At 40.1% G+C, this 14,064-nt stretch overlaps 1 protein-coding gene across 1 annotated transcript in view; it reads right to left on the bottom strand.

The window, feature by feature from the left end:
• Positions 1-183: 183 nt before the first annotated feature.
• The window catches only part of Isca1 (iron-sulfur cluster assembly 1), a 14,650-nt gene continuing 769 nt past the window's right edge, over positions 184-14,064 (bottom strand). The window contains exons 2-5 of the mRNA XM_010605529.1: positions 13,814-13,960; positions 6,305-6,358; positions 2,540-2,645; positions 184-1,008 (exon numbers count right to left, since the gene is read on the bottom strand). Coding sequence (XP_010603831.1) covers positions 860-1,008; positions 2,540-2,645; positions 6,305-6,358; positions 13,814-13,960 — 456 coding nt within the window. The 3' untranslated portion in view covers positions 184-859. The remainder of the gene's footprint in view (positions 1,009-2,539; positions 2,646-6,304; positions 6,359-13,813; positions 13,961-14,064) is intronic.

Here is a 14,064-nt window from a genome sequence, read left to right as displayed (position 1 = left end):
AAAAACAAAACCCAAAGTGTTATCCCAAAAAAAAAAAAAAAAAAAAAAAAAAGGAGCGGGCCAGGGATTTAGCTGTGTGACACCAGGTGCAAGATCCTGAGTTTGATCCTGGTACCAAAAAAAAAGGGGAGGAAGCCTTTCTCACCTTTTGATACCATTCCTCAGAACTACTCTGTGCTACAGTTTAAGGGAATCTTTGCCTGGTACTGTTGAGGGGCACACAAATGAGGCATTTGATAACATCATCTTGAAAAAAATGTAAGATCATGCCAAAACTGGTGCAGGGGTGCACAGATGTAATACAATGAATGAAGGCTGAGGCGGGAGGGCAAGGCCAGCCTGGCCAACTTAGCAAGCGCCTATCTCAAGAAACAAGACAAGAGGCTATGCCAAGTTAGGGTAGAAGAAACACGGTATCAAGTTACCATTAGCAAGCAAGATTTGTGCCCTCTGATTTTAGAAGCTACCTGTCTGGCTGGGAAAAATGTTGTGGGCAACGCCACCCACAGCTACCTAACAAGTGGCCACCAACTCATCCATTTCCTCAACTCCTCCCAGGAAGTCATTTTTCATGAAACTGGTTCTAATAAAGTATGCAAATTACATGCAGGGCAGAATTTTTTTCCTTTACAAAACAGTGATCTAAAGAAGGCAATGGCTTTTCATTTTCTGCACCCATGGAAAATACAAATATCATTTCTTCTGGAATCTAACACATTGGCTTCATTTTCAAAATGCATCACTTTATTTCCCCACATATTATAAGCCTTAAGTGTGTAACAGTCACATGATTTCTTCAGTAAGCTCCAAGGCTCCCATAAGCTTGCCTGGACTTCACAGCCAGAAGAGTCCTGAGGTTTCAAATATTAAAGCTTTCTCCACAGCCACAAGTTCCTTTGATATTTGGGTTATTGAAGACAAACTCACTGGATAATTTGTCTTCAACATAGTCCATTTCTGTTCCTAAAAGTGTCAGCTGTGCTTTCTTTTCGATGAATACTCTGACTCCTTGGGGAAAGAGAACATGTGTCATATGAAGCCCACAGCCTGTGGAACCTGTGATCCAAAGCGCAGCTGAACCCTAAATAGTAACCACTAACACAACTCAACAGGAAGCTTCTGAAGAGGTCTCATGATCTCCTCTAACGGGTTACTTGAATCTAAGTCGAAAGCAATTAAGTTAGACTGTTCTACCAAGTAAATTTCATGACAACTCTCATAAAGCTTACAATTCGCCTTTCACTGTACTCATTTCGTTTTTCAATATGCAACATAAAAAAATGGGTATATTTTCAGTGATAGTTTTGCTTTTGTGGTGCTGGGGACTAAACCTAGGGCCTTGTGTATGCTAGGCAAGTGCTCTATCAGAGCCATACCCCCGTCCCTCATCAACAGTTTTACAGAGATATAATCAATAATATTCACAGAGGCCGGGTATTTAGCTCTGCTGTCTGCCTCACAAGCACAAGATCCTGAGTTCAATCCCTGGTACTAAATAAATAAATTTCACGGAAACCTAATCAACACATTGCCATGCCTACAATTATGCAAAGGATTTTTTTTTTTTTTCTTAGCACCAGGGATCAAACTCATGTAAAGGAGTATTTTAATAAGGCCAATCAGTGTGATAGTTCTGTCCTGGTTATGGGTTCAAAAAAGCAATGTTCCCTAATATAGGTAGACGTCAACATTTGGCAAATACATTCAGTTCAAGAGAGCTTTCCTCCTTATAAGAAATTACACAGTATGAATTAAATACATAATCACAGGTCTTCTGTAAGATGAAAATATTAAGGTGTATGACATTTGAGTTTATCTTAAAATACATTTAAAAAGTCTTTATTGGTTAGTAACTTCAGTTTAGTACAGTGAAAGCACACAATTCCTAATCCTCCCTTCCCACAGGCATGGGTGCCTGCGAGTTAGGGACACCTCCAATGCACACAACCACCACTGCAAACCCACGGACACTCAGGTTCTCCCAAGGGGTGGTGTTATTTATCTTGTTTTAAACAGGTTCCCATCAGATCATTGGATTGGAACAGGTATGCTGTTAAATGTAATCGTGAAAAGACTGAAAATTTTAATAAAAACCCAGATTGAGAAATTCTACAAAATCATGAGCTGACATTACTTGACATCCACACAAAAGTGGCTAGTCGGTTCACTTTGGAATTTTAAGATCCTAAGACCTTTCTGGACACAATGATGAGCTTTCAGAGTTGAAACTCACCCAATGATCTCTCACTTAGATACTAAGAGCACAGCCTCTGGAGAGAACTGATTGGGTTTCAGTTTCACTCAGCCACTCACTGTGCGATGAGGACAAATGATTTAACCTCCCTTGGCCTCCATTTCACCAGAAACAGAGATAACAGGGTTGCTCTCATTCCAGTGCTTGTACAGCATATGGGTCTGCCAGGCAGCACCTCTTTCACGCTTACATCATTCTCGCTCTACTCACCACTACTCACCACACCAAGCACACTATAAATTTTAAGAAAAATAAAGCATCCAGGAAAGTGAATCAAGCACTCACCATCTTGAACAACTTCTTCATCAGAATCTCCTTTAGTCTTTGTGTATTCTAGAGTGTAGGAAAGGCCATTGCAGCCCCTGGTTCGGACACCGACTTTCAAACCTACCTAAAGAATAATTGAAAATATAAACTAGGTTTAATATAGTACAAATTAAATAATTATACTAAAATCTTGGCTATTATAACTATTCATTTTCTCACAGGCTAAAATATAAACATTGAATTTCTACTTATAAAATACCCCTGTAGATAATTTAAATGGCATAGGGAACATTTAAAAAAATTTAACTAAGGATCCAAAAGCCAACTAAATAAACAACCCCCAGCTATATACACACAAACAATACAAAGAAGACAAACTCTACAGTCTAATGTTTTTTCTCATTTTTTTCCGGTCCTAGTCAGAACCAGAACTTAATTTTTGTTATACCTAAACATCAAAACGTTATTCTTGATTTTGTTTATAAACCAAAGACATGGGCTGGGGATTTAACTCAGGGGTGCAGCCACCTGCCTTGCAAGCACAAGGTTCTGAGTTCGATCCCCAGTATCAAAAAAATAATAAATAAAGCAAACCCAGACATTATTCTCCCGTGGAATTAATGTTCTTAATTACCGTTTGCAATGAATACCTACTTAACATCCTACTGTACCAAGGCATGTTATTATGACTTTGTTTTTGCTGTGCTGGGGATAGAACTGGGGACTCACTCATAACAGGCAAATGCTTTACCATATCCCCGTATGTTAACTACTTAGCCCTTAGTATTCAAACATCTAGGTTGGAAATAACATTTTTTAAGAAAGGAAGGGTTTTAGTAAAATCATTTAGAAAAAACAACAACAACAACAACAAACTGATGACAGAGATGTCTTTAAAATTGCACTTTCTTAAAAATATTTTTAGGGCCGGGGATTTGGCTCAGTGGTTCTGCTTCCTGCCTCGCAAATGCAAGGACCCGAGTTTGATCCCTGGTACCAAAAAAAAAATTTTTTTTGCTCCAGCTCATTCTGAGGTGTTCTGTTTCCCTTGGTTAGGGTCTCCCAAGGGTCATGTGCTACCCTCTAGCAAGCATACTATCTCTATACAGGATATAGAGCAGACCCCACAAACATTCTCAAATACATGAATGCAAAGGACTGCAATCAATAGAAATGTTAAGTTTATAAAGTAAGTTTCCAGTTGCAGCTATGTGGTAGGGTGTGTGAATAGCCCATTCAATGTCCTGGGCTCAATTCCCAGCACCACCAAAGTAATAATAATAATAATAATAAGTTTAAAAAGTGGTCAAATAGCACTTTCAAAATAGCAGTATCTAGCTGGGCATGGTCATGCTTGCCTGTAATCCCAGAACTCTGGGAGGCTGAACCAAGCAGATTTCAAGTTTGAGCCTAGGTTGGACAACTTAGGAAAACCATGCCTCAAAATAAAAAATTTAAAAAGGGATGGGGATATATCACATGGAAAAACTCTGCAGTGAGAAATGGTTTCTTCTCCCCATGCCCCACCCCCACCTTTTTAGAAAACACTCCAAACAAGCAAACCCCCTCCAAAAGCAATGTCTACCATAATGAAATTAGCTAACAATATCTGCTGACTGTCAAAGTATTACAATATTAAGTATAACTTCATCGGTAGAGACTGATTCTCCAAAAAGCAGCAATGTGTGATTAAGTGGCCAGTTTTATTAAGTACCAACTTAAGGATATGTGAGAGAATTTCACATGCTCAGATGCTGACAAATTCCTGGGGCATACATCATGAATATTTGTTTTACTTAGTTTTTAACTCTGTAAATAGGGAGACTCAAAGCAAGCAAACCAAATATTAGGAATGGAATACAGACAATTAAAAGTACATTTACTGGGCATGGTGGCTCATGCCTGTAGATCTAGTACTCTGAGAGGCTGAGGCAGAAGGACTGCAAATTTAAGCACAGCCTGGGCAGCTTAGAAACTTAGTGAGACCCTGTCTCAAAACAAAAAAGGGCTGGAAATATATTTCAGCATGAAGGCCCTGAGTTCAATCTGCAGCACTGTAGGGAAAAATAAAAATATAGTGTTAGGTAACTGGAATGTGGAAAGAGCTCATGCTATAAATTACACTTTTATGTCACTATGCACATACATCCCTCAATTTGCAAACTCACTTCCTGTTTCATTTGACCAGTTTATACTCCAGTCACTGGCCTATCTGAACCAGGCTGGAACACTGGCGTCTGGCGTCTGTTAATGACTTATCATACTTAGGAGGGAGGTGTGAGCACTCCGATTACACTGTCATGCTGACTGTGCAATGGAACACAGGAAACACCGTAGTCTTTTAGTTGTTATTCTTTCTACTGTTTAATTATTAGCTTTTTTCTTTTTTTTGAAGACAAGGTCTCACTATATAGTTGAGGCTGTCTTTAAACTTGCTATGTAGCCCAGGCTGGCTACAAACTCGTGATCCTCCTGCCTCAGCCTCCCCAGTACTGGGATTTCAGGCATGTACCACCATGCTCAACTTAACTAATGACAATCCACTGTTTGAAGTGATTACAGTATTCTATTAACTATTAATGCACTATGACTAAGATGATGCACAGAGTCCTAATTCAACAGTTCTACATGCAGGAACACATCTTGAGGTATATTAAGTTATGCCTATAGGTCCAGAACAATGGTGGTGAACCTTTTGGAGACTGAATGCCCAAACTGCAACCCAAAACCCACTTATTTATCACAAAGTGCTAACACTGTAATTAAACATGAATAATGAGGTTTTACTTTAGAAAAAACTCGCACCCTTGGCTTGTGTACTGACAGAGGAGAGTCTGTGTGCCCACTGTGGCATAGGTTTGCCACCACTGGTCTACTACACCAAGAGCTGTTGAATGTTTATACCAACAACGAAAGAAAACTACCCAAAATGGCCTTTACTGTGAGAGGCTATTTAAGAAATCAAACCTGGGCTGGGCGTGGTGATGCATGCCTGTAATCTAGCACTCAGGAGGCTGAGGCAGGAGGATTGCTGTGAGTTCGAGACCAGCCTAGGCTACATAGTGAGTTCCAGGTCAGTCTCAACTACATCATAGTGGGACTCTGTCTCAACAAACCAAAAAAGAAAAAGAAATCAAACCTGTTCAATGGCATGTGCTACACATGCAGCATTGAAAGAGGAGGAAGATCCTCAGGTAAAGATATAGAAAGATCTTCAAGCTAATCACAGCATGAAGTAAAGCGCAACCAGAGCATGTGTGGTAGTAAGCGCTTGTCCATACAGGAAAAAAGAGACAGACACAATAACAAGCACCATCTAGGCCAGTGGCTCCCCTCAAGGAGAGGTTTTTGGTCAGAGACAGGAAGCTACTCATACCTAATAGGTAGAGGCCTTTGATGCCGCCAAACATTTTAGAATCCACACTAAAATAGAAGCAGTACGGAGGATGAGGACTCTCAGTCTAGCCACAGCACATGCACAGACTATCTCCAGAAGGACACTAGGAGGCTGCTTCTTGAAACAGAATTACATTGAGAAGCCTGCGACTGACAGTGACTTCTCTTTCACTCTATACCCAACTCTCTATTACTTGAATTCTAAAATCATGAGAAGGGCCATGGGTGTTATCGCAATGGTGTTTGCCTAGCTTTCCTACAGCCCTGATTTTGATCCCCAGCACTTCAAAGCCGAACAAACAAAATAAATCCCAAATTATTTAAAACATATTGTTTAACACAACAAACTTTTAATTTTCTAGTGAATATTTGAGAGGCTTTACTTACATGCTCAGGCTTATCTTTAAGAAGTTGTTTTATCTTGTTTACTGCAGAAGGTGTCTGAAAAAAAGAAAATGCCATTCAGCTTTTTCCAATAAGTTTGTACTGAGCCACAGATTTACTAGTCTTAAGAGTATTCGCTGTCTTTAGCAAATTCACATGACAAATTTATGTTCCATTCATACCGGGATACCTTGTGCATTTTGTTCACCAACACACAGGATAGTTCTGTGTCGTGTTCTTTTTGTATTACCTACTTACATCATGTGCAGGTTAACTGATTAATGGTCAGCTTGCGTGGGGACACCCAGCTGAACTGAGTCGGTATGGTTCAGGGCATGAAGACCTATTTAAGAAAGACTGTTGTTGGAATGGTATAAAGGAGAATGGGAGAGGGAAGGATTTCAGGTGATTTTCCTTGGGGAAGCTTCGGCAGTTCTCTTTGGAGTTCTGGTCCTTGCCTTTGCCTGGGACAACTGCTGTTCTCTTCTGAGGAGCTCAAGTCTTTGCCTCTGCCTTTGGTGTCATCTCCTGATGACTTCTGGTACATTCTTCAGCATCCAGCACCAGCCTTTCAGCCTGCTGGCACAAACCCTTTCCCTTCAACCTCCCAGAGCAGACCCCTCCGTCTTTTGTCAAGGATCCTTTGGCTTACTGATTCGGACTTGTAGGGAACATTGCTGTGGGCTCTGGGCCTTCAGCTGGATCTTTGGGCTCTCTAGCACACGAAGAGATCTTCTGCACTCTTCTGCATTTTACTCTCTGGGTGGCCAGGGTGGGCCAATCTTGTAAATTTCTGTCCTACGTTCATTCTGATTCTGAGCATGTGCAGTCTTTTGAGGAGCCTTACCCCAGCCCTGCAAGCTCTGGTAGGTACTAATACACATCACAAATACAACTTTTCAGGGCACTTTCCTATTTTGTGCACCTGTGATATGGCCAGCAACAAGCACATTCCCAGACAGCCAAAGCCCCTAAAATAGCTAAAGAAGGAAGCAATCATCTCAGCAAAAAAAGCCAATCTTCAGGTGTTTTTCCTACTGACATTAATCCCATTATTTTTCCCCCTTCTCACAATTTATCTCAAATCCACCAAAATGCAGTGAGAAGACAGTGTAACCAGCATGAACCAACCCCAGTATGCTTCTCACAGCAGGCTAAACACAGACTCACACTGATGCTCAATGTGGAATATACAGCTCAGACCTCGAAACAATTCAGGGATAGAAGGAGAACAGGAGCTGTGGTTTAACCTAGCCCAGCATGTCAGCAAGTCACATAACCAAGTGTGGCTTCTTCGGAAAGGGGCTACTGTGAACAGACTGTCCAGGTACATTCCTTGTCCACGTCCTAGGCACTCCACCAATCAAGTGAAGCAATTTCTCTGACTTCCAGTTCCTCGCTGTGAAATGAGGATAAAGCCCCTCTTCCTCAGGATTCTTGTGAAGATAAAATAATGAAATTCCTGAAAGGGGTCCTGGTCCTTTAGTTAGGCACAAGAAGCTCAAAACAGCAGTTACCATTGCTATGGTGAGTACATCATAATGAGGAGACTGCATCCTTCCTACTTCCTATTTTATCAGCTCCTTTAGCCAGCAATGGTGGGATGGTCCTACAGGTTTTGTGCTGACACTTCACTGGCTTGTGAAACCTCAAAGTCTGGGTATTCTGACCTGTGACTTTGTGATCTCTGGCCAGAACTCAAGCTTCTGCTGTGGGAGCATCCCTAGGGATGACCTCAGTGTATATTCATTTAGATGCTAATATTTAAACAATACTGGACTCAATTTAGAAGGGTTCACAAAAGGGAAACCAATTTATTTATTTATTTATTTATTTTTTTTTTTTTTATTGAGTTTATTGGTACATTTAGGGATACAGTACAGTTACATTCATTGTTGGGATCATGTACCTTTACATGGCAAGTCTTGATTCTCATTTTTTTCCCCTTACCTCTGCCCTCCCTTCACCCCCTCCTCCCCTCCCCATCTACAAACACTTTATTTTCATCTTTTCATTCTCTCACATTTTTTTCTTTTCCCTTTTTGTTCTTCCCCTACGTATCACACCTTCCCTACACCTTTAGCTCCTTTCCTCCCATTTCTAAATGTCAGTAATCTTATTAGAATCTTATGCATTGTTGCAGAATATTCACACCAGGGAAACTATTTGGTATTTACACATGTGGGACTTATTTATTTCACTTAGGAGTATATCTTCAATATGTATCCATTTTCCTATGAATGAATCTATTCTCTCGCTCTTTATGGCTGAGTAATATTCCATTTTATAGAAAAACCACAACTTCTTTATCCAGTTTAAGGGAAACCAATTTAAAAGGCTGAAATCAGTATTTTAAAACAATTTAAGAAATGGGTGGGCATATACGTGTAATCACAGCTACTCAGGAGATTAAAGTAGGAGGACTGCATGTTTGAGGCCAGCTGGGGTACTTTAGTAATACCCTGTCTCAAAATCATGCACAGGCAGGGAGTTCAATCCCACAGACTAGAAAGAAAAATAAAATAAAATAAATGGAAAGAAAAACGGAAAAAGCAATGCACTGCACTTAATAAAAATGGATAGGTTATGTATTTTTCTTGAGATCACAGAGTATCAACCTAAAATACTTACAGAAATATTTCTCAAAGTGCTTATTTACACTTATAAATGATTATACCACAGGCTAGCAGCTCTCTTCCATCTAGATTTTCATAGGCATGTTTCCTACATGGGCGTTGAATAAATTAATCTATTATCAAACCAAATATTTTGGGAAAAACAATTTTTTGGTAAGTTAAAAAGGTATAGCTTTGGAAAATACATGAAATTAAAATTCACTGCATAATTCCGGCTGAAGGTAACATGTCGGAGGTAGGAAAGGTTCACTTCTGCAAGAGCTAACAGCAACAAATGGGGGTCACACTACCCTGCCCAGTGTGCCAGGATGAAGGTGTGTTGTGGTGCTGGGACTGAACACAGGCTGCAATCACTGAACAGTGCACAGATTGCACTGAGCTGCAATCCTAGCCTTTTCTGTTTCACTTTGAGATACCATTTCACTAAACTGCCCAGGACTGGCTCTAACTAGCAATCCTATCAGCCTCCTGGAGTGCTTCGGTTACAGGTGTGCACCACCATACCTAGCCGGCTCCAAGTGGCTTTCAAGTCACTTAATTTGGTTTTATAAAATAATAGATGAGTGGTGATCTGGTGAATGTTAATTAAAAAGTTATTACAGTTCAACACTTGCTGTTAATCCCCCTCAAAATACTCTCCCTTGTTTCTTTCACACATATATTACTGCTCTTGCATCTCTGCAGCAGTTCTGGAAGTCAGTCCTCTCTTGGGTATTCCATTATTCTCTCACTCTTGCCCCAAAGTCCTGACTTGATTTAACATGTCCACCTTTCATGGCGCTGTGATTTGGAAAGAGCCAGAAGTCTCCTGGTGCCAGATCTGGTGTTTCTAGAAGTCTGTCTTTCTGTTGAATGGCGCTGAATGGCAGCTTTACTCACACTTTGAAAAGACACGAATGAGGACTTCTAGAACTACTCCAGTGTTCAAAAACAAGGTGGAGTATTTTGAGAAGGGTTAGTGGCAATGTGTCTTTCACTGTAATAAGTTTTTAAAAAAATTATATATACACCATATATAGTACTTCGATCATACTTCATATTTTATTCTTTTCTCAGCTCCTAATAGAGAACATTTAAACACCATAAATAAAAGCTAGTCGTGGAAAATGGTCCACTAATTACAAAGTTGCCAATATTCACATCTTACACTGAACAGCACTGGAGGGAAAAGTAACATTATATAAGAATTGTTGCTGGAAAGTATTGTTATAGGAACATAAATTGCATCTTAATTTTCCTGTGGCACATACAAACCAAACATATTACAGTTTGGAGACAACAATTCCTAAGGATGGATAACCCAGCTAAATTCTCAACCAAGGGGAAATGACAGTTCGGATAATTTCTGAAGTGACTGATACGATTTTCAAGACAAGTCAAAATGGCTGAAAAAGGGACATGTGAGATAAAAAAACAAAAAACAAACAAACAAAACAACTCCAGATTAAAAAGAGCTTTTTTTGTATCTCAGTACCAGACAGAAACTAAAGATCCTATTTAGCTCTACTTCGTTCTCTCTGCGTAATCTGGCAATGAATCTGGAAACAGCATAAAATATTTCACTGGACATGCTGGGCCCAGCAGCCTTCCAACACCAATGCTCTCTCTAGACAACCAGGAAACCCAAACTTTTCCAAGAAACTGATGTAAAGCTAATGACTCTTTTGTTTTTGTTTTTTTGATATAGAGTCTTGCTCTGCAGTCTAGGCTAGCCTTGAACTCACTATGTAGCCTAGGCTGGCCTCAAATGCCGGGCCTATGACTCTATAATTCATCTGTGATTTGGTCTGTGAATTAAAATTTTAAAAATTATTGAAATCCACTGAGATTTAATGATGGCTTTTGACCTACTCCTATCAAAACCACAAGAACATGACTATTTAAAATGAGAAAATATCTTTAAGGTGTTTTGATCCACTTAAAAATATTATCTTCAGGGTTTCATTGTCAAAATTGTAGGAAAATGCACTCTAGATAAATGTAATTATTTCACAGCAACACAATTTTGCTTTTCCCAAAGCTACAGGGTTTCTATTTTTTATAGGAGAAACTTTTTATTCTCAATACTGTATTTCCTTAAGTTATCCCCTAGGCACTTTTCATTTTAAAATAAAACTTGAAGTTGATTTTATGATTATATATATACTAAATATGTGCCAACAACTACAAGCTACTTTAATCTGATCACAAATCTGGTGTTTCAATGATTAAGATGGAAGGAAAGGTTAGCCAACACACAAGCTATACATAGTAACTGCACTGTTTAACAGCAATGGCTACCACTATGGTGTTTTCCTTTGGTCTCTTCCTGTGCATGCATAGATACACATATATAATGTTCAGAACCTAGTAAACAGAATTCTGTAGTCTATGAAAAAAATTAACATTATTTTCCCATTTGATACATGGTAGTAAACCTACATTCACTGTTCACTGAGTAACTTCCAGGAGTCTGTTTTTGTATGTTTCATCTTTTTATTCTTATACAACTATAATTTAGATAGTAAAGATTATATAATCTGTGTAACTATAAAATTTTAAAAATTTACAATGAGTATTAATATTTTACCCAGATCTACTCTAGTATGTCATACAGACCACATCATGTTTTCCTTTTGCTTTTGGCACCGACATAGAAACTGGGACTTTGAGCATACTAAGCACTTGCCCTACACCCGAACTTCACTCCTGGTCCTACACACGTTTCTCATAATGGAGAAAAATATCTCCTAAGTTGCCCTCAGACACATTTTAGTTTTTGGTCACTGTTCCACGGACATCTGGACCTAGCCCAACGAATTGACAGCTTTTATATTCAAAGCATTTCTTAGTCTTTCTCACCAGGTTCCACTAGAAAGTTAAGTCCTAAGGCACCATCTGTCCACATGAAATTAACTTCTCTTCGTATGTCAAAAATATACCGACTATGCACATCATTCTCATAGAACTCTGAGTGCACTTTGGGCACAGTGTGAGACATCTTTAATCCTAAATTAGGGTTGAACTAATTCTGTTTTCTGCAATGATAACAATAAAGGTATCTGCCACCTGGGTAGTGTTCGAGCTTTTCTTTAATCATACCTTACTCTTGCTCCTCTAAATTGGATTCCACCAGTCAGTTCCTGGGTATGCGGAATATGGAGTATGTCAATTCCTAGGTGGTAGCCAGGGGGATCCATCCTCCAGGGATGTTTTCTTCAGGTGCCCATGGTAACTCATGTTGATGTGGGTTGTCAAAGAGCCAGCCTTGTTCACAGAAAGCTTTCTTCAGCATAAACCCCTCCCTCCACCAATCCCTCCCAGGACTAACACTGGCTAATGCAGATAATTTGGTGCTGACATCTTGTCGTGGTTTCATGTCCTTAATCACTTTTCCTGGCCTCCCACTGACTTCTAGCAGACTCCACCAGCACAATTTTCAAATAATGCAACATGGAAAATTCCTGATGTCAAAAATTTATATATCCAAGTAACATCCCTTCTTTCCAGTTTTACTGAACTATCTTTACTTTTGTTTGCTGTTCTCTTTCTCCATTCATTATGCATATGATCACATCACTACTTTTGCACTCAACACAACATGTGGGGATTAAAACTGTTTTCGAAACAATTGAAAACTAAGCACAACAGCAATACATGCCATACAGGTGCCTTGATATATGCTAGGATAAAATGACTACTAGCCCACTAACACAAGCCATGTGGGATAGTAGCATTAATTTTTTTTTTTCTCCTACACTCACCTAAGAAACTCCCAGAGCTTATAAAGTCACCCTTAAGACTAAGCAGAATAATTTAATTTTATGACACAGCCAGGCAACAGGAGCCCTTGTGACTGACAATTACTAGAGAACATGCAAGCAAGCAAACTGAGGTAAGTATAGGAGACCAGGCCTCAGAATGTGAGATATGCTAATAAATATTCCTCATAAGAATAATAGCTTTGTCTACAGCTGTGTCCATAAAGGGTGAGCACTGGATAACTCACTTATTTCTTGTCCTTAAATACAGGAAGTCTGGGTAAGTACCTGCTGAACTAGCAGGAATGGAGAGGTGCGGGGGGGGGGGGGACTCAGGAACTCTGAAGGAACAGCTAACACGAAAATGGTGAAGGAAAAACAAAAGGCAAAAAAACTGTATCCTCCGACTTTTCCTGGCTCTACCATTACTAACAGAATTCTTCTGAATTTTGAATAATTTTTCTGAGACTGAATTTTTCCATGGAGTATTTACCGGAGATGAAAACAGGCATGCCACTACGGGAAAAATACAAAAAAGTGGGATGTATTATTAGGATAACCTCAAAGGCCTAAAAACATTCATCTTTCCATTTTGTTTTAAGTAATTTCCTGGAGGTAGCACTTATTACGGCATTAGATGAAACGGACTCCATGATTCAACTTAAATCATCTGATTTCCCAATATCTACGTGAAAGCCTGCACCAAGACCGGGTGTGTGAGAATACTGAACAGATCCTAACGTTGCCTATCTGGATAAATGTGCGTTGGAACTGCAGGGAAGTAACAGCTGCAAAACATTATGAATATTCTAAATGCCACTGAATTATACCCTTAAGTGGTTAATTTTATGTGGATTTTCTCTCGTCTAAAAAAAACCTGCACAAGCTGAGGCAAGACCCCAAGTTCGAGCTCAGTCTGGACCAACTTAGTAATTTAGAGAATGCGTTTAAAAAACAGAGAAAGGAGCCGAGGATTTAGCTCAGCGGTTCGGTGGCCTGCCTTGCAAGCTCAAGGATCCGAGTTCAATCCCCGGTATCAAAAAAAGAGAGAGAAAAGAGAAAGGGGGTTCAGGATGTAACTCAGTGCGAGAGTTAAATACCCGGTAGTACAGCCCCGCAACATAACGAATCCTCACCCGGCACGGAGGGCCCCAGGCCCAGCAGAGCTCCCCGCAGCCCTGAGGCCGGTTAGGTGTCCTCCGCTTCCGACCTTTGACCCGGAAAATGCCGAAAGCGCGGCGGCACACCGCATCCTTTGTTTGGCGACCATGTGAGACGGGAAACTAAGGGGTGCAGAGACCGGCCGCGGGGACCCTAATAACGCCCAGCGCGCAGCGGCCCGGCCCCTGCTGCCCTCCTAGGTCCCCCAGCTCGCACAATCGCGCAC

The sequence above is a fragment of the Fukomys damarensis genome, unplaced genomic scaffold, assembly GCF_012274545.1.
Source record: "Fukomys damarensis isolate Sample0158 unplaced genomic scaffold, DMR_v1.0_HiC HiC_scaffold_4, whole genome shotgun sequence".
Taxonomy (NCBI): domain Eukaryota; kingdom Metazoa; phylum Chordata; class Mammalia; order Rodentia; family Bathyergidae; genus Fukomys; species Fukomys damarensis.
This window is presented reverse-complemented; position numbering and strand designations above follow the sequence as displayed.